The following is a 22,386-nucleotide window of genomic DNA, read 5'->3' as shown; positions in this document are numbered from 1 at the left end:
TATTAGTATCAGCTCTGTAGAACTCGACTGCATGCTAGTGAGGCAGTTAAATTGAAATATATAGGACAAGGGACACATCTAAAAGTTACAGATCACTGCCCCTTGGGGAATGCAGTTTGAGACCACTGCTTTTGATTCGTCTGTTGTTAGATATTTAATATTTGTGTTTAGTTATTCTTTGTTCAATTGGCATTATGTTTTGACTGTTACTCCTCCTTGATTATTCTTATTCTTCAATTATATTTTAATGGTGGTTGACAAACATCAACATGGTGCACCACAGCCATTAACCAGTAAAGAGTGTGAATGACTCCTTCTTGCTCCTCTGTGCCCTTTGCCTTTCTCCAAGGGCCCTGTGATCAAGGGCCCTTGGAATTGTCATCACTGTTTACCCCTATACCATCATGTCCTGTTTCGTCCTGTCTCTTCCTCTTGTTACACTGCTTGTCTATTTTCCCTGGATTTCTGGGGGGCGGGGGATTGTTCTCTTCTGGCTCACTGTGCTTGAATGGGTTTTGTAAGTTTTTGTTCTTATTTTTTCATTAAATCTGCAAATCAATTTGTCGCCTCAGTTTCTCTGCATTTGCATCCTCTTCATTATGACAGTATCAGTCAAATGTTAACTGATAAATATCAAATAACCTTTCACTAAATATGATGCCATCTGTGGGAACTCATCTAAGTGGATTATATCTCTGGGATAAGTAAGGCTATGAGCTGATCTGGCAACAGAAAACATTTGAAACACAAATATTTTCCTTGTTAATCACCTCTTCTCAGCAGCTCCAGTCTGTCTAAATCCTTCCTGCAGAACCAGAGGTTGGATGGGCGTTACCATCCTGTAAATAAGTGTAAGACGTGCAAGACTACATTCTTCTGAACAAACGGCAGCTCACAACACTTTCTCAAAGGAAGAATCACACAGTCTCTGTAACTGAGAAGAAAAATGGAGGAGAATCAGCTGGACCAAGAAACCCTATCCTGTTCAATTTGTCTGGATGTACTGAAGTATCCGGTAACTATTCCCTGTGGACACAGCTACTGTATGAACTGTATTAAATCCCACTGGAAAAAAGAGGATCAAAAACGAATCTACAGCTGCCCTCAGTGCAGGGAGACATTCACACCAAGGCCGGTTTTAAAGAAAAACACCGTCTTTGCAGCTTTAGTGGAGCAGCTGAAGAAAACTGGACTCCAAGCTGCTCCTGCTGATCTCTGCTATGCTGGACCTGAAGATGTGGCCTGTGATTTCTGCACTGGGAGAAAACTGAAAGCCATCAAGTCCTGTTTAATCTGTCTGGCCTCTTACTGTAAGAAACACCTTCAGCCTCATTATGATTCAGCTACATTTAAGAAACACAAGCTGGTGGAGCCATCCAAGAACCTCCAGGAAAATGTCTGCTCTCGTCATAATGAGGTGAAGAAAATGTTCTGCCGCACTGATCAGAAGTGTATCTGTAGTTTGTGTTTAATGGAGGAACATAAAGGTCATGACACAGTGTCAGCTGCAGCAGAAAGGATTGAGAGGCAGAGAGAGCTGGAGGAGAGACAAGGAAACATCCAGCAGAGAATCCAGGAAAGAGAGAAAGATGTGAAGCTGCTTCATCAGGAGGTGGAGGCCATCAATCACTCTGCTGATAAAACAGTGGAGGACAGTGAGAAGATCTTCACTGAGCTGATCCGTCTCCTCCAGAAAAGAAGCTCTGATGTGAAACAGCAGATCAGATCCCAGCAGGAAACTGAAGTGAGTCGAGTCAAAGATGTTCAGGAGAAGCTGGAGCAGGAGATCAGTGAGCTGAAGAGGAAAGACGCTGAGCTGGAGCAGCTCTCACACACAGAGGATCACAACCAGTTTCTCCTCAACTACCCCTCACTGCCAGCACTCAGGGAGTCGACACCCTCATCCAGCATCAAGGTCCGTCCTCTGAGACACTTTGAGGACGTGACAGCAGCTGTGTCAGAGCTGAGAGCTGAACTACAGGATATTCTGAGAGAAACGTGGAAACAAAGCTCACTGACACTCACTGAGGTGGATGTTCTACTGTCAGAATCAGAACCAGTGAGCAGAGATGGATATTTAAAATATTCATGTGAAATCACTCTGGATCCAAACACGGCTCACAGATGGCTGGTGTTGTCAAGGGAAAACAGGAAGGTGACAAGAAAGGCTCAACATCAGTCTTATTCTAGTCACCCAGACAGATTCACTCATTGGCGCCAGGTTCTGAGTAGAGAGAGTCTGACTGGACGTTGTTACTGGGAGGTGGAGAAAAGAGGGAGAGTTTATGTAGCAGTCTCATACAAGAATATCAGCAGAGCAGGAAGTGGGAATGAAAGTTTATTTGGAGGTAATGAAGAATCTTGGGCATTAGATTGTCACCAAAACCGTTATAAATTTGGTCACAACAACATCTGGACCTCCATCTCAGGTCCAGTTTCCTCCAGAGTCGGAGTGTACCTGGACCACAGAGCAGGTATTCTGTCCTTCCACAACGTCTCTGAATCCATGACTCTGATCCACAGAGTCCAGACCAGATTCACTGAGCCGCTACTGGCAGGAATTTGGGTTGGGTTTGCATGTCATGCAGAGTTATGTGAACCCAAAGAGATAGAACCCACTTAAGGTTTGGTGGGTTTGATTCAGAATCTTAATCTTGCAACAGATTTGTTCTTGATTGCTGTTATGTTGTTTCTAAACTGCATATAAATCAGTAAGTAAAGATTGTCAGCACTTGTTTTTCTTAAAGTCTGATGTTCTTCAAAACAGCTGATCAGCCCAAGAATATTTACTATTTTCACTTTCAGGCTTTGAACTCATAAATAAAACGACATATTACTCCTCAAGTTGAAAAAGTGAAACCAGTGATAATGCTTTGATAATGTTATTGAAACTCATTTTGCTGAGTTATTTTTAATTGGTAAATTAACATTTACCAAATAATTTGACTAATTATCAATGAATTTGTAATATATCAATTTACCAATTAACATTACCAAATATTATATTGATAAATTGATATTTATCAATGAGACAGAAGATATTGTCTTTTTTGTGGACTTAAGCTGGTTTCATGTTTTGTTGATTCTTAAGCGGAGAAACTGTCATATTGCTTCACTGTTAAGCGGTGTTGGTGATGGGATGCTGCCCCCTAGGGGAATGTTTTGTTTTTACATGACAATGGGTTCAGGAAATGTATATTATTGTGTCATTAATACTAGTCTATATTAGTTATAGAGAATGGAGCTGTGTAAATCAAATTCTCATTTTATCATTTCTTTATTTGTGTGTTTTGAATCCAAATAAATAAATAAAGCTTTGATTTATACATGAACACCGTCAGAATATTTTATATGAGAAATACATCATCATAACCACATGATCCAGTTTCTCCGTACTCTGATCGACTCTCCTGCTGAGAGTTAAATCATTATAAAACCATCAGTAAAAAACCATCAACGGCCACCCTATATTCAAAAAAAGTGTTTTTTGTGACAAATTAGGGGGTTATAATTTAAGATAAAATAAAAATAAAAAATAAAAAAAAACAATGTGTTGGAATACCCAGAAAGAGTTTTTGTATATTAGTGTGAGGAATAGATTTATGGAATGTATTAAATGACAAACTTAAAGTACAAATATAAACCAGCTTGAAAAGCTGTTCAAAAAAGAGCTTGTGGGGAAATATGTTGTTTTAATAGGTCTCTCAATGACCAAAAATACTATTGCTGATAATAAAAATGTACAATTTTACGTTTATGGTTGAGAATGTGAGGTTGACATGTCATTCAACATGGGATGAATTTAAGAGTTTATCTGCTGTGGGGGGATTTAAATATTTGGAAGTTGATGGATATGAGAAGGGTTCCTATTCGAACAAATTATGTAATAATGATTGCAATGGGCATGATCATGTGTTTTATTATTTTCCCTGTTTTTACTTTTTGTCTCTTCGAAATAAATAAACATATAAAACAACTGTGTTGCCATGGCAGCCAGCATTATAGAAACACAAACAGACAAATGAAGGCTTGTGATCCCGGTGGACTTTGTTGGTTCGTTATTGACTGGAAACACTCAAATAAAAACCTGTTTTAAATAATAACCTGAAAATTGTGCTGTTTTGCTGCATCTCATTCAGTCAGTGGAAACATTATTCCAAGCAGCTTCGAAGATCAATGTGAATAATTACAGCTTCAAAGCCATCAAGTAAATGTCAAAGAAGTGACTGACGTCGGACCACTATTTTGAGTAACGAGTAATCTAACGCGTTTCCATTTCAAATCCAGTAGTCAGACTACAGTTACTTGTCAAAATCACTTTGCGTTACTGTGCGTTACTATTGTCTTTTGTAGTTTAGTTTTATTTCCTCTGCGCGTCTTGTTGAGTGACCATGGTTTATATGCGACATTATCAGCAGCGACAAAAAACAAACAATGGAGGGAAGAGAGAGATGCGCATTTTGTTGCTGATAAAACAGGAACTATTTTGAGTTTCTGTCGCCAAGTCCGATTATTATAAGCGGCCTTGGGCTTGTTTTTTCTAAAGTCGCTTGCAGATTTAATGAGTCGCGGGTTTGGGCTTGTTAATGACATGAACCCCAGGATTTGTCTGACATCCAGTTAGTTTTAGTCAGACCCTCCCTGGCCATCATGATTCGTCCCGCCATGTCTGTGTTAATGTCAAGTTAATATACTACCTCTGAATGACGTCGAGCTTCGCGTTGCGCTCCAGACAACTGCAAACATCGAGACGAATATGAATAGCGGAATAAATGTGAAAACACCCACGAATGAACCAGTTGTGCGACTAAACGCCATTATAATTATTAATATTAAGTTAAGTGTCACAAATCTGTGCAGCTGGACATCTGAGTTGTAGAGCGGCAGAAAGCGCTGTGCGCTGCGCAGTGACACCAAACGCAGGGCAGTAACACAGAACCTGGACGCTGGAGGCGGGGGGTGTCTAAAAACTCATTTAAAGTTTTCCAGACAGTGGAACACATAAAAATACGCACAAATTACGAAAGTTTTTTTTTTCTCCCTTTCAGTTCAGCTTGTGGAGACACATTGTTGACACATGTATAAAATAACTTGCAGTTAAGTATTGGCAAAGCTCAATGTAATTTTCACAGTTGGCGGAACATTATTGTCAACAGCTGCTGAAAATAACTAAAAAAGTGACTTTCAATGTAACTTAGTTACTTTCCAAATCAGGTAATCAGTAATCTAACTAAGTTACTTTTTCAAGGAGTAATCAGTAATCAATCAGTAATCAGTAATTTGATTAGAGTTACTTTTTCAAAGTAACTATGCCATCACTGGTAACATATTAGGATAGAATGTAGACTGAAACATCTGCTAAAAGTCCAGTTCAGATAATGTGTTTTTTTTGTTTGTTTTTGCTGACAAGCTGCGGTTTAACTCCAGTCCAGCAGGGGGTGGTAAATGGACCAATCAGCTTCTTGTCTCAACGTGACCCGAGCGGAAGTAAAAAAAGAAAACGGAAAGAAAGAAAAGAAAGAAAACGGCGCCAGCCGTAGCTTTTTTTTCCCACTCATCAGAAATACTGTTGTATTGTCCCATCTGTGATAATATTTCAGCAACCATGTCTTCAGTTCAGCATCTCAGAGAGTTTATCAGAGAGCGACTAACTGCTGCTGCTCAAGAAATCTTCACAGAGGTTGAAAAAACCATCATTTACTACGAGGAAGAGCTCGATGCTCAGCGCAGAATGATGGGGGTTAACTTGCACCAACAAGTAAAGCTCAACAGAATCGGTTCGGAGCTGCACAGACAAACTTCTGGTAAGTCTGGATGAAGTATAGATCGGGGGTCGTTGCTTCATTTCCAGCCGCTGCTGTTAAACTGGGCTAAACACCATCTGTTTTTAGCTGCTAGCTCCGATGCTACAGAGGTTCGCCGTTTTGTAGCCCAGGACAAAATGTTGCTGCACAATGTTAGTCTCTGAAAACCATTTAATCCCCATAAGTAATTATGTGAATGCAAACGATACCCGAAATAATAGTTTGTTTTCAGACAAACACTGTTCAATTAATAGTAAAATTCAGACCCAGATTAACTTATATTGGTATGTATGTTTACTGTAATGTGATTCACACTGCTTATGTTCAGCATGTATATCATGTGTTCCAGAGAGAAGTGAGCGTAAAATAGGTGTGTAATTTTGCAATATGGTCCGTCGTGGTGAAGAGAGAGCTGAGCCAAAAAGCGAAGCTCTCGATTTACCGGTCGATCTACGTTCCCACCCTCATCTATGGTCATGAGCTTTGGGTCATGACCGAAAGAACGAGATCACGGGTACAAGCGGCCGAAATGGGTTTCCTCCGCAGGGTGGCTGGGCTCTCCCTTAGAGAGAGAAGCTCGGTCATCCGGGAGGGACTCAGAGCCGCTGCTCCTCCACGTCGAGAGGAGCCAGTTGAGGCTCGGGCATCTGGTCAGGATGCCTCCTGGACGCCTCCCTGGTGAGGTGTTCCGGGCATGTCCCACCGGGAGGAGGCCTCGGGGAAGACCCAGGACACGCTGGAGGGATTATGTCTCTCGGCTGGCCTGGGAACGCCTTGGGATTCCTGGAGGAGCTGGAAGAAGTGGCTGGGGAGAGGGAAGTCTGGGCCTCCCTTCTGAAGCTGCTGCCCCCGCGACCCGACCCCGGATAAGCGGAAGAAAATGGATGGATGGATGGATGGATGGACTACTATGCTAGCAAAGTCAAAGAAAGTATCAGGATCTGTGCAGCTCTGACGGGCTTGACATGGTCCACCACCAGAGGGAAATGGCTGACGCTCATGACGGGTCCATCACCATAGTAGTGCTTTGGCTAACCTGGTTCATCACTGCAGTGTAATGGCTGAACCTCATGCACAGTGAAATTCAGTCCGAGACTGACGTCGATATGGTTCTCACTCACGGTGTGAAATAAAAAAAATAAATAAACAGTGGATAATTGTTTTTTCTAGAAAATTTTCAACCTTCATACTAAGGATTTTAATTCGCACTGTAAAATTATGAGAAATTTATGTAAGCAAAATATGAATAGTCACAGGAAATATGTATTTTTCCCACAATGCAATGGAGACCTGAGCTGAGACATTTTAAAGTAATTGTTGCATTTAAAATGTGTTCTCTCCTAAGCAACTCAAAAACTTAACTGATTTAATCTTAGAAATGAAAGAGCTTTCTCAGTGCTCGTAACGAGCACGCGCGTACTTTGCTGCCTGGGTGGTGCGGAGCGGCAAGAAGACGCAGGGGGAACCGTATGTGATGGGGAAACGCAGATCAACGTAACACCAGCCGCTCCGGATGTCCTTTTTTTCTTGCGTTGAGCCTCGATGTAGCCAAATTCCATCAAGTGCTTGTTTTTTAAATGTCACATTAGATTTGTTGATGCATTTTGACTTGTTTCACTCCCCGAGGGTACTTTCCCGTTCACTCTGAGTTATAGTTCCACACGACGTTGCTCAGGATTTACTGCTGCACACTTGCTCAGTGTGAAGGAAAGAGATCAGCTGCACATGCAGGCTGCAAATGAGATGCAAGTGATCGGCAACAAGAGACCGTGAAAGGCGATCACCGATCATACACTTTTTCATGGAAATTAGCCGGCTATGATCGACAGACCTCTACTTAAGTTACATTTATTTTGTAGGAATTGTTTGTGGCATCAGTAACTGTATTACAGCAAAAAGAACAATTAGACCTCTAATTTTAAGACATTTCTTTTTGTTACAATCAAAATGTATCTTAAATCTTTTGAACATCTATACCATGGCTGCCAATTAGTGTGGACAGTTTTTTCCTGAAAATAAATAAGCACTACTAAGTTTAGATGAACTGTGTGATGCCAACAGTCTCGGATCTCCAAGAACAACCAGACTGATGCATAAAGCAGTCATCAATTAAATTAACGATCTCTTCCTTTATCCCCACAGACCTCCGACAGCCACATTTCTCCATTGAGGAGCAAACCTTTCCCATCCAACAGGTTTGTAATCAGGGGAGGAGGTCCAGTCATGACCAGGAGGAATCGGGACATCAATGGACTGGAGAACCTCCATGTATTAAAGAGGAAGATGAGGATCCAAAATCACCTCTGATTGATGAACAGGACATTCAAGAAAATAAATGGATTAAGGAAGAGGAGGAATCAGAACCTCAACTGATAATTGTAGAAAAGAAGGAACCAGATTATTCAGTGCTTCAACATGAACATCATGGACCAGAACATTTACCAACCAGGCAGGACCAGAATGAACTATGCAGCAGTCAGGAGGGACAGCATCTTGTCCAAAAGCTGTTTGTTGCTCTGATGGATACTTCTGCTCTTCAAGAAGATGATATGAGTGATGGAGGACCTCAAACTGAGCAGCTCTCCTTTCAGATCTTTCCTGTAGTTGAGAGCAAAGATCAGGGAGGAAGCAGCTCCACTGTTTCAGAGAGTCATTCTCATAATGAGGCACAGGCACATTTTTACAGAACCCACACATGTGGGAAGCCTTTTTTATGTGAAACGTGTGGAAAAAGTTTCACTCGAATAGATCATCTAAATTTTCACAAGAAAATTCATACAGGTGAGAAGCCTTTTTCGTGTGAAACATGTGGAAAACGTTTCTCTCGAATTAGTCATTTAAGGCTTCACAAGAAAATTCATACAGGTGATAGACCTTTTTTTTGTGACACATGCGGAAAATCTTTTATTCAGAGCTCGGACTTAAATGTCCACAGACGAATCCACACAAATGAGAGGCCATTCTCTTGTCAGACATGCGGAAAAAGTTTCACTCGAAAAAGTAATTTGAATGTTCACAGGAAAACTCACACACAACAAAAAAGTTTTTCTTGCCAGACATGCGGACAACATTTTCTCCGACCTGGTAATCTGATGTCCCACATGAAACTAAAACATAACGGTGAGAGGGAGACGTTTGACTCTCACACAGAGTTGACATTATAAATTTTTAAACTTTTCTTAGAAGTGCCCCAAAATTACTTCATTTTCATTTTCGCAATTAAAAACTGCAGCGTAGAGCCCCAGAAGTGCAGGTAAATAGCCAATCGTTTGTGGTTGCTTGTTGTGGTTTCATCAGAACCTGGTTTAGTCTTCCGGTTTTCTGGGTTAAGTTTTTGTTTGTAGCCATGATTATTTTGTTGTATACCATTGTGTTTTAGTTTGTTTAGGTTGAAAGGCCTCTGCTGTCTAGTGTCATTAGTTTATTCTCAAAAACTTTGTTTTGATGGAATTTGATGGAAGCTGCTTTTTGCTCAGTTAAATTGCAGGTAATCACAATTTAGTTTGGTATTCCTAAATATTACATATTTTGCAAGTTAAGGAACAGGACTGTAATTTTTGGCTAATTTAGCCCTCCATGCTATTTTGCCAGTTGAATATTATATCATTATGTAGTTGTAGTCATTTTTTTGATCATTTTTTTGAATCTTTATGCTGGACTAGGAAGGGAAATAAAAACATTTTCACCAGCTACCACTGTTTAAGAGTAACGGTGAAATAATGGGTTTATCAGAACTTTTTTTGTCAGGTCTTAAGATACTTCTAAGTTTGTGAACGGCAACATAATTTATGGACAAATGTCATATTTTGTGCTACCTTCCACTCACGCTATCCAAGTTATGCCTGTTTACAGATTGTTTTTTTCATAGGGAGTATCTATGAAATATTTAAAAGAAAATGCTGCATGGGAGGCTAAAATACTTTGACGAAGTACTACTTGATACACTATTGGCTGGTATTTGCAAAACAGCCACTGTATAAGCGCCGTTTATTTTCCTTGCAGCTGATTGGTTGTACTCTTAATAGTTGAGATAATGAAGTCCTCTGATGTTGACTGTTCAGGTTATCTCAAGATTGTACAATCTCCTATGCATATTAAGGTTTATGTGCCGTTTAAACTTTTTCAATTGGCCATGTTTAGATTATCAAGTATTTGTGGAGTTTAGCTATTCGACCGTGATTGTGGTCCTTGACTCGCTAAAGAGTGCAGTTAGGGACAAAGCTAATAAACAATAGGAAACCTCCTTTTATTGATAGGAACATTTCACACACAGACCAGAAATAATTAATTTTAGTCTTTGTATTTAGTATTTGTTTTGGGATTGTGTGACTTTGTAGATGTACCTTGAAACTGTATAAAAAATAATTTTTGATGTGAAAAGCTGCAGAGAGCTTTGAGAAATGTTTGCTTGAGGAAAGAAATGCGTTGTAGATGTTTTCCAGCATGGTGGTGGAAGCTGATGATGTGGGCTTGTTGATTGGTTCAACAGTCGTCTTTGACAGATGGACCCACATTTGGTTCAAGAAGAGTTTAGAACAAACAGCTGAAGCTTGGTCCAAGCTGGGTCATCAACAGGACAACAACTAAATAATTGTAGGGTTCAAATGGCCTAGTCAAAGGCCAGACTGTAACGTTACTGACATCTTGATTTCCAGAGAGCTGTACTGAGCGGATTTTGTTCTTTGAGCCTAAATGATCCAAAGCATGGTTCTAAAGTAGACTGAGTGAAAGTTGATCCCCAAGTTTAAGCCAAGTTACCTTTTATTGATTTTGTTTATTTTAAATATATCAGTTTCTGCTTTCAGTTTTGAGTTTTGTAACAAACTACTGATTGTTGTTGATGTGTTTATTAATTTGGTATGCAATTTTTTTTGTTCAAACTGTTTAACTTTTTCACATATTTGAAACATTTGTTTTAGACTTGTGAAAACCAAAATGTTAGAATATTTTAGTTTTTTATGTTACTGTAAAAAAAAAAAAAAAATCAAGTTAAACTTTTTCAAGAAATGTTGAATTTAAATATGTGAATGCTGTTTGTTTTCATCAAAGGTTTTTTCTGGCATGAATCAATAAATCTTTAGTTTCTGCTTGATTCTCATCTCCCTCCAGATCTCTGTCTAAAATTTGTACCATTGAATGTCACTTTTCTGGTCTAATTTCAACCGGAAAAACTGGCAGACAGAAGGAGCGGTTGCGTTGTTTTAGAATTGTAGTTCTGAAATGGAAACGGAGGATGTAAACAAAGCTGTTCGGCCCGTTTGGCCACTCTTACAGACATTAGCAATCAGATCCTGTAGTTTCAAACTTCAACAGAGTTCACAGATATTGCTTCTCAATAGCTGAGATCAGGGACTCTACGAAATAAAGCTTAGAACGAGGGTATTTTTATTACGAGACACTTCGCAATGATCTGGGTTCTAATTCTTCAGGTTCTTTTTGCAGATCAAAGGTATTAAGGTAAAATTAAAATTTGTCAGGGGTTAAACACTTGGCATTATCTCTATCGGTACAAGCTTTAACTCAGCTCTGCTTAATAGATAAAAATCCAGAAATGATTGATTACTTACAAAGTGACGGCATCTTTTCTAACGTTTTATGATGTAATGTCTCATCAATTTGCTGAATCGGAAATCAGTAACTGTTTGGACAATTGACTCTTAATCTATTGATCAGTTACATGCTGGTCAAAGTGACAATCGGCGGACGCTCTGCATTCAGTCAGGAGGTGAGGCAACAGAACGTAGTTGAGGTAGGTTTAATTGGGAGGTCCAGGTCACCATTACACCGACACGCTTCTCACAGTGAAACAAAGAAAACGACATTTATACCTCAGGCAAGTTCCAACACTTACACCAGGTAAAGGGGAGATCAAAAAAAGACAAGAAACAAACACTACTTACACAAACCTATCAAGTAATAAATGATCCAACAAATATTTACATGCATGCAAATTATTAAAACTAATCTAAGATCAATCAAAAACATTTTACTAAATATAATGGAAAATGGTACTCTAGAAGCATTTGTCTCCCTTTCTGCTCCACCTTGCTGAGACACACCCAGAAAGGTAAGTACTCAAACAATTAACTCAAATTGAACCAATCTAAATCAGAAACAAACTGACATTTCCCCCCACATTCTCTGAACAGGAAAGATGGCCAGTCTCCCTACCCAAACAGAATGTTCACTAAATGTCACAATGTAACTGAAATAAAGAACCGATACAAAACACATTTGGACTGTAGATAAATAACATAATATCAATAATCAATATGGGATGGACCCACTGGTCTCCATCACAGTTATTTAGTATGTTGGAATGCAAAGAATGTGAATTTAGAGTAGGTTGCCCTTTGCAAGATGGCGTCTTAAACCCACAGAAACAAACTGATGCTTTGCTGTCCTAAGCAATAATTTTTACGTCCAAAACATAGTAAACAAGGACAAATACATTCAACATTGGCTCTTGAATAGACCTAGATGCTTTGGATACATGTTTATAGCAGTAGCTCATTTGCTACTGAGTCATGTCCCTGTGTAGCGTTCCAGGAAGACGGATTTAAAAAAGCATTTAGGATTCAGATATTGTAACCAGTAAAATAAACACATTGTACTGTAGAAAACAGTATTGATTAAAATAAGACAGACATTTTAGAAAGAAGCTTAGAAAGAAACTTAAGTTTAGAAAGGTTTTGGACTATGTTCAGAGAATGTAGTCTATTTTTGCTGCCAAAATGCTATTCCAGTTCAGTCCAGCAGGGGGAGGAAATGGACCAATCAGCTCGTTTGTCTCAGTGCGACACCCAGGACTCGGAATAAACCCCGAGTCCTTTTTGCTTTTGTGTTAAGCAAGAAGGGCGCAGCTGAAAGGTGGTTGTGTTGTCGTATATCAGCTGAATATTTCAAGAGTTTCAGCAACCATGTCTTCAGTTCAGCATCTCAGAGAGTTTATCAGAGAGCGACTAACTGCTGCTGCTGAAGAAATCTTCACCGAGGTTGAAAAAACCATCGTCCGCTATGAGGAAGACATCAAACTGCTGGAAGTTTGCTGGAAACCACAGATAAAACTCAACCGAATCGGTAAGAAGGTTTAGATTTAAAATTTCAGATTTAAAATTAAGTTCTTGGTTGAGATTTTGGTGTTATTATGATAGTACTGCGACAGACTGGCGACCTGTCCAGGATGTACCCCGCCTCTCGCCCGAAATGTTCGCTGGAGAGGCACCAGCAACCCTCCCGACCCCATCAGGGACAAGTGTGGATGGATAGATGGCTGGTAGCTGTTGCTTACCGTCCAGCTGTCGACCTTAGCAGATGCTAAAGTTTGTATCTAGTTGATCGAGGCTGAAGGCCTATTCTGCTGCATTCATCGACTCTGGACTCGTGTTGGACAATAAAACAATTTCAGTAATTTATGAAGGAACAAACAAGTAGATTGATTTTAAATTTAAGGTTAAGAATTAAAATCCAATTGAAGACAATAGGCAGCATAACATCCACCATGATTTACAGATGTTTACAACTGAGAAGAGAATAAAAACTGCTGTGTGAACTTGACATGCTTTGTTTTTGGTTCTACATTGATATACTTGCTATTTTACTGCAGGTTGTGATTTTGCATCAATGCAATACTAATTGAGATAGTTTTGTTATTCGTTCATAAATGACAGCTATTCTGAAGCGACTTGAGCATTTTCATATTTTTCTGAAAATAAATGAGTAGTTATTACTATCTTGTCACTCCTTTTAATTTATTTGTTCTCTACATTTGTAGTAAAAATCTTTGTTTTTGGAACTAAATTACTGAATTATTACCTAAATATTTATTCTATTTGTGGAAACACATAAAATGCACTCATGGAAATTTGTTGTGAATCTGAAACCTAGATTTTATTTTGTTTACAGTTCTTATTCTAAAAATGTAGTTCAACACTGAGCTTTAAGTCAGAGCATATTAAGTAGTTACAAATTAAAATCACCATCACATCCTGATGCATCTCAGTTTGAGTATCTTGTGGATAATAGTGGTTCATCCCGACTTTTTAACCTTTCATTGCTAACCTCTGTAGATGTTGCCATGGTAACCAGTATAAAGGGCAGCTGTTCAGTCTCCGTGACTCCACAGGTTCAGATATTGTTCAGTGGATTTTGCTGAAATCTAGAGAGACTTCGAGCTTTGTTCCTCCATGAACATTTCTCCAAACATTCTCAACTGTCTGGATCTTTTTTTTTTTCTAAATACAGACCAGCCAAAGCAACATGTCAGCATCAAAGAGGAAGTTCTGTCTGAGCCACAGATCTGGAACCAGCAGAAGAGCTGCATTCAGGAATCAGAACCTTTACAGACTACACAGGAACCAGAACCTCTAGAGATAAAGGAGGAGCCACAGATACAAGAGGTTATGGAGGAACCCGATCATCTTCAGATTAAAGAAGATACAGAGGAACCAGAACTTGGAGCTACTGTGGTCTGGTACCAGGAGGAACCCAGACTGCTGGATATCTCCTGGAATTCCCACACGAATCGCAACAGAAAGGGTATGAAGCTCTGAGCTACCAGTGAAACTTTGGTTCTCTGCAGGCTTGAACGTTGTTAGATTGTAGATGACTCTGCTGGTTCTGCAGGCAGCGGCTGATTTGAGGCATAGAGACAAAACCAATAAATAGCTTGAATTTGCAGGTTTTGGTCCTGATCGACCACAACAGTACCTGCTGCTGGGTTTTACTCATTTGAGATCTAGAAATGCATTTCAATGCAGCAGACTGGGAGAAGATTCTAGAAAGGATCTTAAATCTCAAATGAAAACAGAATTAATTTCTTGCATCATTCTAAAAATCTAGTGCAAATGTTTCCATTTGGGTTAAAGTAGACTTGATACAAAATGAAGGTACCAGAGCAACCGCTCTGACAGTGATTCAGTGAATATGTTGAGTAGATATAGGGGAGTGAAAAATGGCAAATAACTAATCTCAGATCGGACTCAGTTTCTGTTTTATCCGGGAAGCAGATGGAGTTCATAGGGTTTCTCTCAGAACCTCCGACTCGCATAGAGCAGGGCGTATTTATGCCAGAGCGCCTGTCTGCCGTGTGTGTGTGTGTGTGTGTGTGTGTGTAGTTCTTCACTGCATTCCTTTGCTGACCCAAATCTCTTGCTGGAGTCCAGTGAACATTTCCAGGAATTGTCCACAGCTGGGATATTTCAAAGTTGTTTACAGCACTTTTGTGATCGTTATCTCCACATCTCTGAAATACTTCCTGACTTTTCAGGCCAGGGTGGTTTGCTATGTTACGGAAACACATTTTTTCCAAATCAGAATGATCTGAAACATTACACTGACTGAAACTGCACCATTAAAATTGTTAATTAATAACAAGTATAAGACGACTTTCATACATCTTAACGCTAAAAAAAATTTCAGCGTAATCTGTACTTGTAGATGTCTGTTTAATTTACTCAAATTAAAACTAGATCCTTTTGTAGGAAGTGAGAAATATTGCAAAAAAAAAAAAGTTTGTCGCACCGGACTCGGTTTCTGTCTGCTTTACTGGCCAATGTTGGACGGCTTATCTAATGTACCTACTCTTATCAGACAAATCTCAGAGAGCCTGCAGCTTTCCTTACTGAGTGGGGCATGTTTGTCCTTGAGCTTGTCTCGTGTGTGTGTGTGTGTATAATTCTCAACCAATCCAGTCCTTTGGCTGACGCAGATCTCTTGGCTCACCTCTTGTTGGACTCCTATGAGATTTTTCTTGGAAAAACATCTGCTTCCCATCAACCGACATGACGGCTTAAACACAACTAAATAATCTTTCTTCTTGCCAAGTGCTGAATTCCTTCCTGACTCTCAGGTCAGAGTGGAACAGTGTAAACACACACACACACACACACACACACACACACACACACACACTTCCTCATCTACATTCTGCCTTCAACAGTCAGGCAACTCCAACTCTCTCAATGCCCCATCTTTATGATCTGAGGCACCTGATGATCTCCTTTTTGTGATTTTACAATTTCCTGTTCATTTTTGCTCAAGGTTTACTCAATTCTTTTTAATTAAAAAGGAGGGTTTGTCAGATCTTTTTGGAGAATTGAAAGGTGGCTATATTCTTAAATATATAAGTAATAGAAATAACGCACGGAGACGTAGTTCTTGCTAGGCCATAGAGGTTTATTAAACTACCACGTAATTACAGTTTCATCAGTTCAATACTCAAAAATATTCCAAAGTCTCAACACAAAAAATCTCCCCGTATTCTAAACGTCAAACTTTTTTATACAGTCACCTTCACTGGTGTGAGTTGGAAAGTTTCAACCAATGGCGTTGCTACTCTTTATTTGCGTAAAGATTCTTGCAAGCCTTATACTGAGTGTGTATTAGGCGACCTTTAAAACATTTGGGACCTCACGAACTCAACATCTGCTCTTTCTCAGAACTACTGAATAGGACAATTTATCTCAAATTGTTGATCTTATCCTTTCAAACAGCCGTCCTTCCAAGTCATCTTTTGCAAATGGAAGGAAAGGAGTCAGGTCAGTTTGACTTAGAGAGGTGAAAAAATCCTTTTGCAAAAACAACTCCTTAAATGGTATTTTCGCTCTTACAATCTCAGCTATTTTGTCCTTGTGGTCCTTAAATGGGATGTACAGTTAGTCTCTGAATTTAAGCAATATTCTGATTAAAAGTGTATAAATCAGAGTAAGTGTATAACCATAAGAAACATGAGACTCGGATGTGGTTTTAAATACATTTTATTTTATAAGAATTGTTTGTGGTGACAACAGCTGTGGCAGCTGGTATTTTGTTAAAGGTTTCTAAATGCGGTGAGAGTTTCCCACTGAATAAATACTCTCAAATTGTGTAGTTTTTTAATACATTTTAGGTATGAAATTTTGGGAATAAAATCAGGATTTCTCTTTTACATATATTTAACAGAGCTGCCACTTAGTGTGGATGACACATTAACCTGCAAGCTTCTCCTGTCTTTCAATTAAACACTACAAACTAATTTTGAAATAATCATCTCACACCTACAGCAAGAGATCTCAAGGAACAAGCAGGCTGATGAATGAGACTATCATCAATATAATTATATTATTGCTGTCTTCATTTTTCCCCACAGACTTCCAAAAGCCACAAGTTTCAATTGAGAAAGCTTCAACCATCTGTCTCCAGGGTCAGAGGTCGAGTCATGACCAGGAGTGGAAACCACAACATCAACAGATTAAAGAGGAAAAACAGGACCCAGAACTCGTTCAGGAATGGGAAGATCCAGAAACTAAACAGATTAAGGAAGAGAAAGAACCAGAATCTCTGTGGATCCAGAGAAGAAACGAGGAAGTAGATTTTTCAGTGCTTAAACATGAACAGAATATTTACCAGGAAGACGGGGCCAGAAGCACCTCTACGAACCTCTGCAGCAGTCAGGAGGGAGAGCAGCTTGTCCAGCAGGATATTTCTGTGATGGAAACATCCACTCTTCCAGAAGGCGATTTCAGTGAACAAGAAAAAAGAGCTGAGCAGCTTTCCTTTCAAATTTCTCCTGGATTTGAAAGCAATGATCAGGAAGGAAGCAGCTCCTCTGTGTCAGAGAGTCGGTCTCTTACTAACAAAAAGCAAAGGTCTTTCACTTGTCATCTTTGTGGGAGAAGTCTTGCAAGTCAGTGCGGCTTGGGAAGGCATTACAAAGCCCATAAAGGTGAGAAGCCTTTTTCTTGTCAAACATGTGGAAAAAGTTACGGTCAAATGTATAGTTTAAATGAGCACAAGAAAAGCCACACAGGTGAAAGACCTTTTTCTTGTCAAAAATGTGGAAAAACCTTTGCTCGAATGGAATGTTTAACCGTTCATAAGAGAATTCATTCAGGTGAGAGGCGTTTTTCATGCGATACGTGTGGGAAAACTTTCTCTGACAGTTTTTATTTTAAGCTGCACAAGAAACTTCATACAGGTGAGAAGCCTTTTTCATGTGATACATGTGGAAAATGTTTTAGAGGTAGTGCAAATTTGAATGTTCACAAAAGAATCCACACAGGTGAGAAGCCTTTTTCATGTCAAAAATGTGAAAAGCGCTTCTCTCGAATTGATCATTTACATAAACACCGGAGGATCCACACAGGTGAGAAACCTTTTCCATGTCTAACATGCGGAAAGAGCTTCTCTCGACCTCATCATTTAAAAACACACATGAAAATACACACAAGTAGGAGGAATTTTTCATGTGAAATTTGCGGAAAGAGCTTCATGTATGCTAGTAAACTGGATTACCACAAGAAACAACAACACAAAAGTGAGAAGTAGTAATTTGTCTCACACAGATCGACTATTGTACATATTAAAGCTTTTCTTTGCTTTTTTTTCTTTGTAAAATATATCAGAAAAGAAAAAGGCATAAATTCTGTTTAAACATGGTTAGGAGTGATGTTGGGATATTTGGTTTATCACGCCTTTTGGACCAGGTCTTAGGAAACCTCTCCGAGTCTGTAAACATCAGCAGTTTGGACCTAATGGACAAATGTCTTTTTCCCACCACTGTCAACCCGACTTGTTGGGAGACACCTATTAATGTATGGTTCTGTAGCGCATGTCAAGAAAATATTCAAAAGAAATATTAGATGGGAAACTGAAATACCCAAGTGAGATGCTACTTGATACGCTATATATCTGATGTTTGCAAAGCAGCCAATCCATAAGCGTCATTCATTTTCCTTTCCATGAATTGTCTGCATCCCTAATAGCAGAGATGAGAAAGACCTTGGATGTTGGCTACTGCAGTCATGACGAGACTTCTTTACACTTAAGGTATATTTGGTTATCAAAGTAGGCAGTTTCATGCATTTCAAAGTCTCAAGTATCTGTGGATTTCAGCTGCAGTACTTGCAAACTTATGTTTGATATGAGGAGTTGAAGAGAGCTACGTTAAGTGATGTTTGCTGGGCTCTCTCTTTCTTATAACAAGTAAAATGAAACTCCTAATAACCATTATGCAATCAGATGGCCATAGAAGTGTGGAAGTGAATGGATAAAATTAGGGGTGCATTGGTGATCGGCCGATACTTATCCGCCTCAGCGAAGGTCTAAAAATCAACCACTGTCCTCTTCTGCTCTGCTGTGAAAGAGGTTTGACTGATATGACCTGGTGGGCTGGTCTGTCTGCACCTTTCCAGTTAACAATAGCCCCCCCCTCTGCTGCCAATTCAGTGACATTTCAGACAAAAAAAAACTGGTATCGGCCAAAATTGGAATCGGCAGGTCTGGCTTTTTAAAAGTTGGTAATCTGTCTAACTGGAATCGTTGCAGTTTTTTTTTTATCTACATCACCTAGATAAAATACATGTCAGTTCTGACATTTGAAATTTGGTTATTTAATTAAGTAACTGCCTCCCTCCAGTGAAACTGGTGCCTCTGGACTAGTTGTAATTTTTGTAATTAGCATTTTGACTAGCATAGTGAGGTTAGGGTCTTTGTTGGTATGAGGTTTAGTCCTTGTCAAAAGCCTGTACTGATTGTGGTAGAAACGGATTGGTCTCTGTGGAGACGTCCAGTGAGAGAAATCCTAGGACAGCCAACCAGTAAAATGGCACCAGGAAAATCCAGGTGCTGCCTGAAAGTCCCATAGTAAACTGTTGTAGCATCCTCTTAGCAGGTGGCTATGGTTGTTCCCAAAGGACTGGTAAAACTTGTCTTCATGAAGTGCATTCATTTTTGGATTATGTTGCAACTTTTCTGCGTAATGCCATCGGATTTTCTGTCATCATAGACATCACTTTGTAGTAAATCAGTAATTTTTGATTGAGAAGTTAACACTGCTTTCCCATGCAGCTCAGTCGAATGAGCTCTGTTTGGGTGAAGCTTAATGAATGAATTTACACCTGGACTTCATTTGCTGTTTTTCACTCTGTGCTGTTCTTAACAGAAAAGACTGTAAACGCAGTAATAAAATATCAAATGATTTGTTAAGCTGAAAAAGTAAAACCTGTTTTTTGTTTTATCATGCTTGAACACATTTTGCTGAGTTCTGACACATTAAATAACAGATGTTTCCTTGTGGACGAGAGCCAAATTTCATGTGTTGATTTTTTGGAGGCTCAGCTCCAAAATAAAGCTATTATGTTGCTTCCAAATTTGAGTCAGACTTCTTGGATATATTTTTTTATGTGATGTCTAGTAATTAAAGGAGTGAGATGTTTAGCTGAATCTGATGCACAAAGAGAGAATAACTGACAAAGTTGTTCAACATGTGATCATTTATGACACATTCTGTGATGTGCAGCATTCAGGGAAGACCAGGAGATACAAAAGCTTCTTAAAGAAATTATTCTTGTTTGGACTGAACAGTAAACAACAATCTGCGTGAATAAACAGCTTGTGTCTCAGTATTTGCTTTGCATGTCTTACTCCAACAGACCGGGATCAGCTCTGAACAGATCTGGTAATGAGCCTTTCATTTGATTCTGGTGTGATGGAGCAGGGATGCATCTGAACGTTGCAGGTTAGCTCTTGAGGACTGGATTTTACTACCCCTGTTGTAGTCTTAGGCTGCTGCTGAACCGTGTTACCTTCAAGTCCACTAAGAAGATCCACAGAGGTGTTCAGTAAATATGGATGTTTGCTTTTGATCTCAGAATGGTAAAATTTAATTTTTACTGCTAAAAACAAGTAAAACAAAAAAACAATTTGATTAACAAAGGCCCTAATTTTCTTTCTATTTATATAAAAAAATAACCCTCATCTGTCAAAGGCCCTTTGACGTGTCCTAACTTTCCCCCTCTTTATGCAAGCTAATATGTTGGCACTGAAATTTAACATGCCTGCAGATAAAATGAAAGTATTCCTTTTTGGAACTTATTGCACCATATTTTATATAGCTCACATGTGGTGCAACTACAGCAAGACTATGATGAAGAGACTGGAAGTAGCCAATACGCTTTCAGAATCCTCCTAAAATGTCCATGATTAACATCTTCAAGTCAAATATTTGTAATGAATAACAAACCAACTTTTCATCCATTGCTGAGGAATTTCATGTATAAATTTATGTGCCAATTGGATGTAAAACAACTTAATAAAACGCCTGACAACTGCAACACATATTGGATATATTTCTAGCTTTCTCAACTATTAAAATAATTGTTTATCTGCTTTGCGATGTCTTTTTCTTTCTTGATGATTGGTGCATTTAATTTATTTTCTACATGACTGGACTATTTGTCTCGAAATAAAGACTCAAAGTTGCTTTTTCTTCCCTGTTGGGGGCGGTATTCCACCAATTTTGTTCTACATCAACCACCAAGAAAACGAAGAAGAAAAAGAAGAATTAAAAGAAGAAGCAGCCAGCATACGCTAAATTCAAGTACACCTCGCTGCAGCAAACAAAGGGGCGGGGACGGACGGCTGTCAGTCTTATACCTTATTTGGAAACGGGAAGAGGAGGGGGCGCCATTTCCTATACTTTGTTTTTATTTTATTTTCACCTTTAGGAAGGAGTTTCACTCAAAATGTATTTGAACTTCTCTTTTTATTTACTTGAGCTCAGCTCACAGTTTTTAGCAAATTCTGTAGCTTTCGGTGTACTTCTAAATCTGCTTTTTAGTGCATCTTTTCGGGCTGAATCTAATAACCCGTGGAGGAATGAAACACGTGGGGGTGGTAACACAACTAATATAATTATATTACTTAATCAGAATACCACAATGTCTTTATTTACCATTAATTCTGGCATTTTAAAACATTTTTTCACTTTAAGGATGTAGAGCTAATTAAATGACAAACAATACTTTTATACATTATAAATAATATCTATATACATCTCCATCAATTATGAGAAGAACAAAAGAAATGAGACCTGAAAAACAACATGATCAACTAGAATACATTTGCATGATCAACATTGCAAACGTATTGAGCAAAAGTCAATAACAAACAAATGAATTGGATACAGCAGAACAACAACCCAGGTTGTTACAAGAAGGGTTGTTAAACAGATATAAGCAAAAAAACTTTTGTTTTTACAGTACCAAGTATATTATTGACAGACTTTTTGTTGGTAGAGTCCTATATATAGAAAAAAAAGATTAAACCATTTAATCAAAGGAAATTTTCCTTCGACTCTAAAATGATAAATCATATTCGTGAATCACATTATTACATGGCCCATCTGTGGCGACGATACAAAAAAGCCTGCAGAAACAAAATGGGTAGCATCTTTGAGAACAGTTCTTAAAATAGTCAGTGTTTTCAGCCAAGTTGAGCTGTTAATGTAGGTGAGGATCTACTCTGAAGTTGAGGCTGGTGGGATATTTACACTCGCCACTGTGTCGATCAGGACAAACTGTAGATGGGATTTCTTTGCAATCTCTCTTTATTGAGTTGGTACAGCAGCGGTACAGATGTGCAGCAAAAGGTGGGCTTGGAGTTGAAGATGTGGTCTAGATCATAACAAGAAATAAGCCCACATTAATTCACCTTGCACATTTATCCAGTACAAGTGGCAGCAGCGACACCTGCTGGCCACAAGTTCATCAAATGCTACGACTGATAGCTAAAGAGGTTTACCCACGTGAAGTAGCTTAAGAGT

General features: G+C 39.0%; 3 protein-coding genes across 3 annotated transcripts; all 3 read left to right on the top strand.

Annotated features, from left to right (window-relative positions):
• Positions 1 to 907: 907 nt before the first annotated feature.
• On the top strand, positions 908 to 4,035 carry LOC103479997 (tripartite motif-containing protein 16-like). Its single transcript, XM_008434729.3, has one exon. It carries the CDS (start codon positions 947 to 949, stop codon positions 2,621 to 2,623), a length of 1,677 nt encoding a protein of 558 aa, XP_008432951.2. The 5' UTR covers positions 908 to 946; the 3' UTR covers positions 2,624 to 4,035.
• Positions 4,036 to 5,500: 1,465 nt separating this feature from the next.
• LOC103479996 (uncharacterized) lies at positions 5,501 to 10,896 on the top strand. Its single transcript, XM_008434728.3, has 2 exons — positions 5,501 to 5,804; positions 7,947 to 10,896. The coding sequence occupies exons 1-2, from the start codon at positions 5,606 to 5,608 to the stop codon at positions 8,966 to 8,968; spliced, it is 1,221 nt and encodes a 406-aa protein (XP_008432950.1). The 5' UTR covers positions 5,501 to 5,605; the 3' UTR covers positions 8,969 to 10,896.
• A 1,692-nt stretch (positions 10,897 to 12,588) lies between these two features.
• LOC103479995 (uncharacterized) lies at positions 12,589 to 20,949 on the top strand. The gene is made up of 3 exons (XM_008434727.3): positions 12,589 to 12,884; positions 14,049 to 14,342; positions 16,933 to 20,949. Exons 1-3 carry the CDS (start codon positions 12,725 to 12,727, stop codon positions 18,108 to 18,110), a joined length of 1,632 nt encoding a protein of 543 aa, XP_008432949.2. The 5' UTR covers positions 12,589 to 12,724; the 3' UTR covers positions 18,111 to 20,949.
• Positions 20,950 to 22,386: the final 1,437 nt, after the last annotated feature.

Source organism: Poecilia reticulata, chromosome 17, assembly GCF_904066995.2.
Source record: "Poecilia reticulata chromosome 17, P_reticulata-male-v2, whole genome shotgun sequence".
NCBI lineage: Eukaryota > Metazoa > Chordata > Actinopteri > Cyprinodontiformes > Poeciliidae > Poecilia > Poecilia reticulata.
This window is presented reverse-complemented; position numbering and strand designations above follow the sequence as displayed.

Coding starts and splice junctions, on each gene's coding strand:
- LOC103479997 (XM_008434729.3), top strand. CDS start 947: ATGGAGGAGAATCAGCTGGACCAAGAAACCCTATCCTGTTCAATTTGT.
- LOC103479996 (XM_008434728.3), top strand. CDS start 5,606: ATGTCTTCAGTTCAGCATCTCAGAGAGTTTATCAGAGAGCGACTAACT. Junction 5,805..7,946: donor GCTGCACAGACAAACTTCTG/GTAAGTCTGGAT, acceptor TTATCCCCACAG/ACCTCCGACAGCCACATTTC.
- LOC103479995 (XM_008434727.3), top strand. CDS start 12,725: ATGTCTTCAGTTCAGCATCTCAGAGAGTTTATCAGAGAGCGACTAACT. Junction 12,885..14,048: donor GATAAAACTCAACCGAATCG/GTAAGAAGGTTT, acceptor TTCTAAATACAG/ACCAGCCAAAGCAACATGTC. Junction 14,343..16,932: donor CACGAATCGCAACAGAAAGG/GTATGAAGCTCT, acceptor TTTTCCCCACAG/ACTTCCAAAAGCCACAAGTT.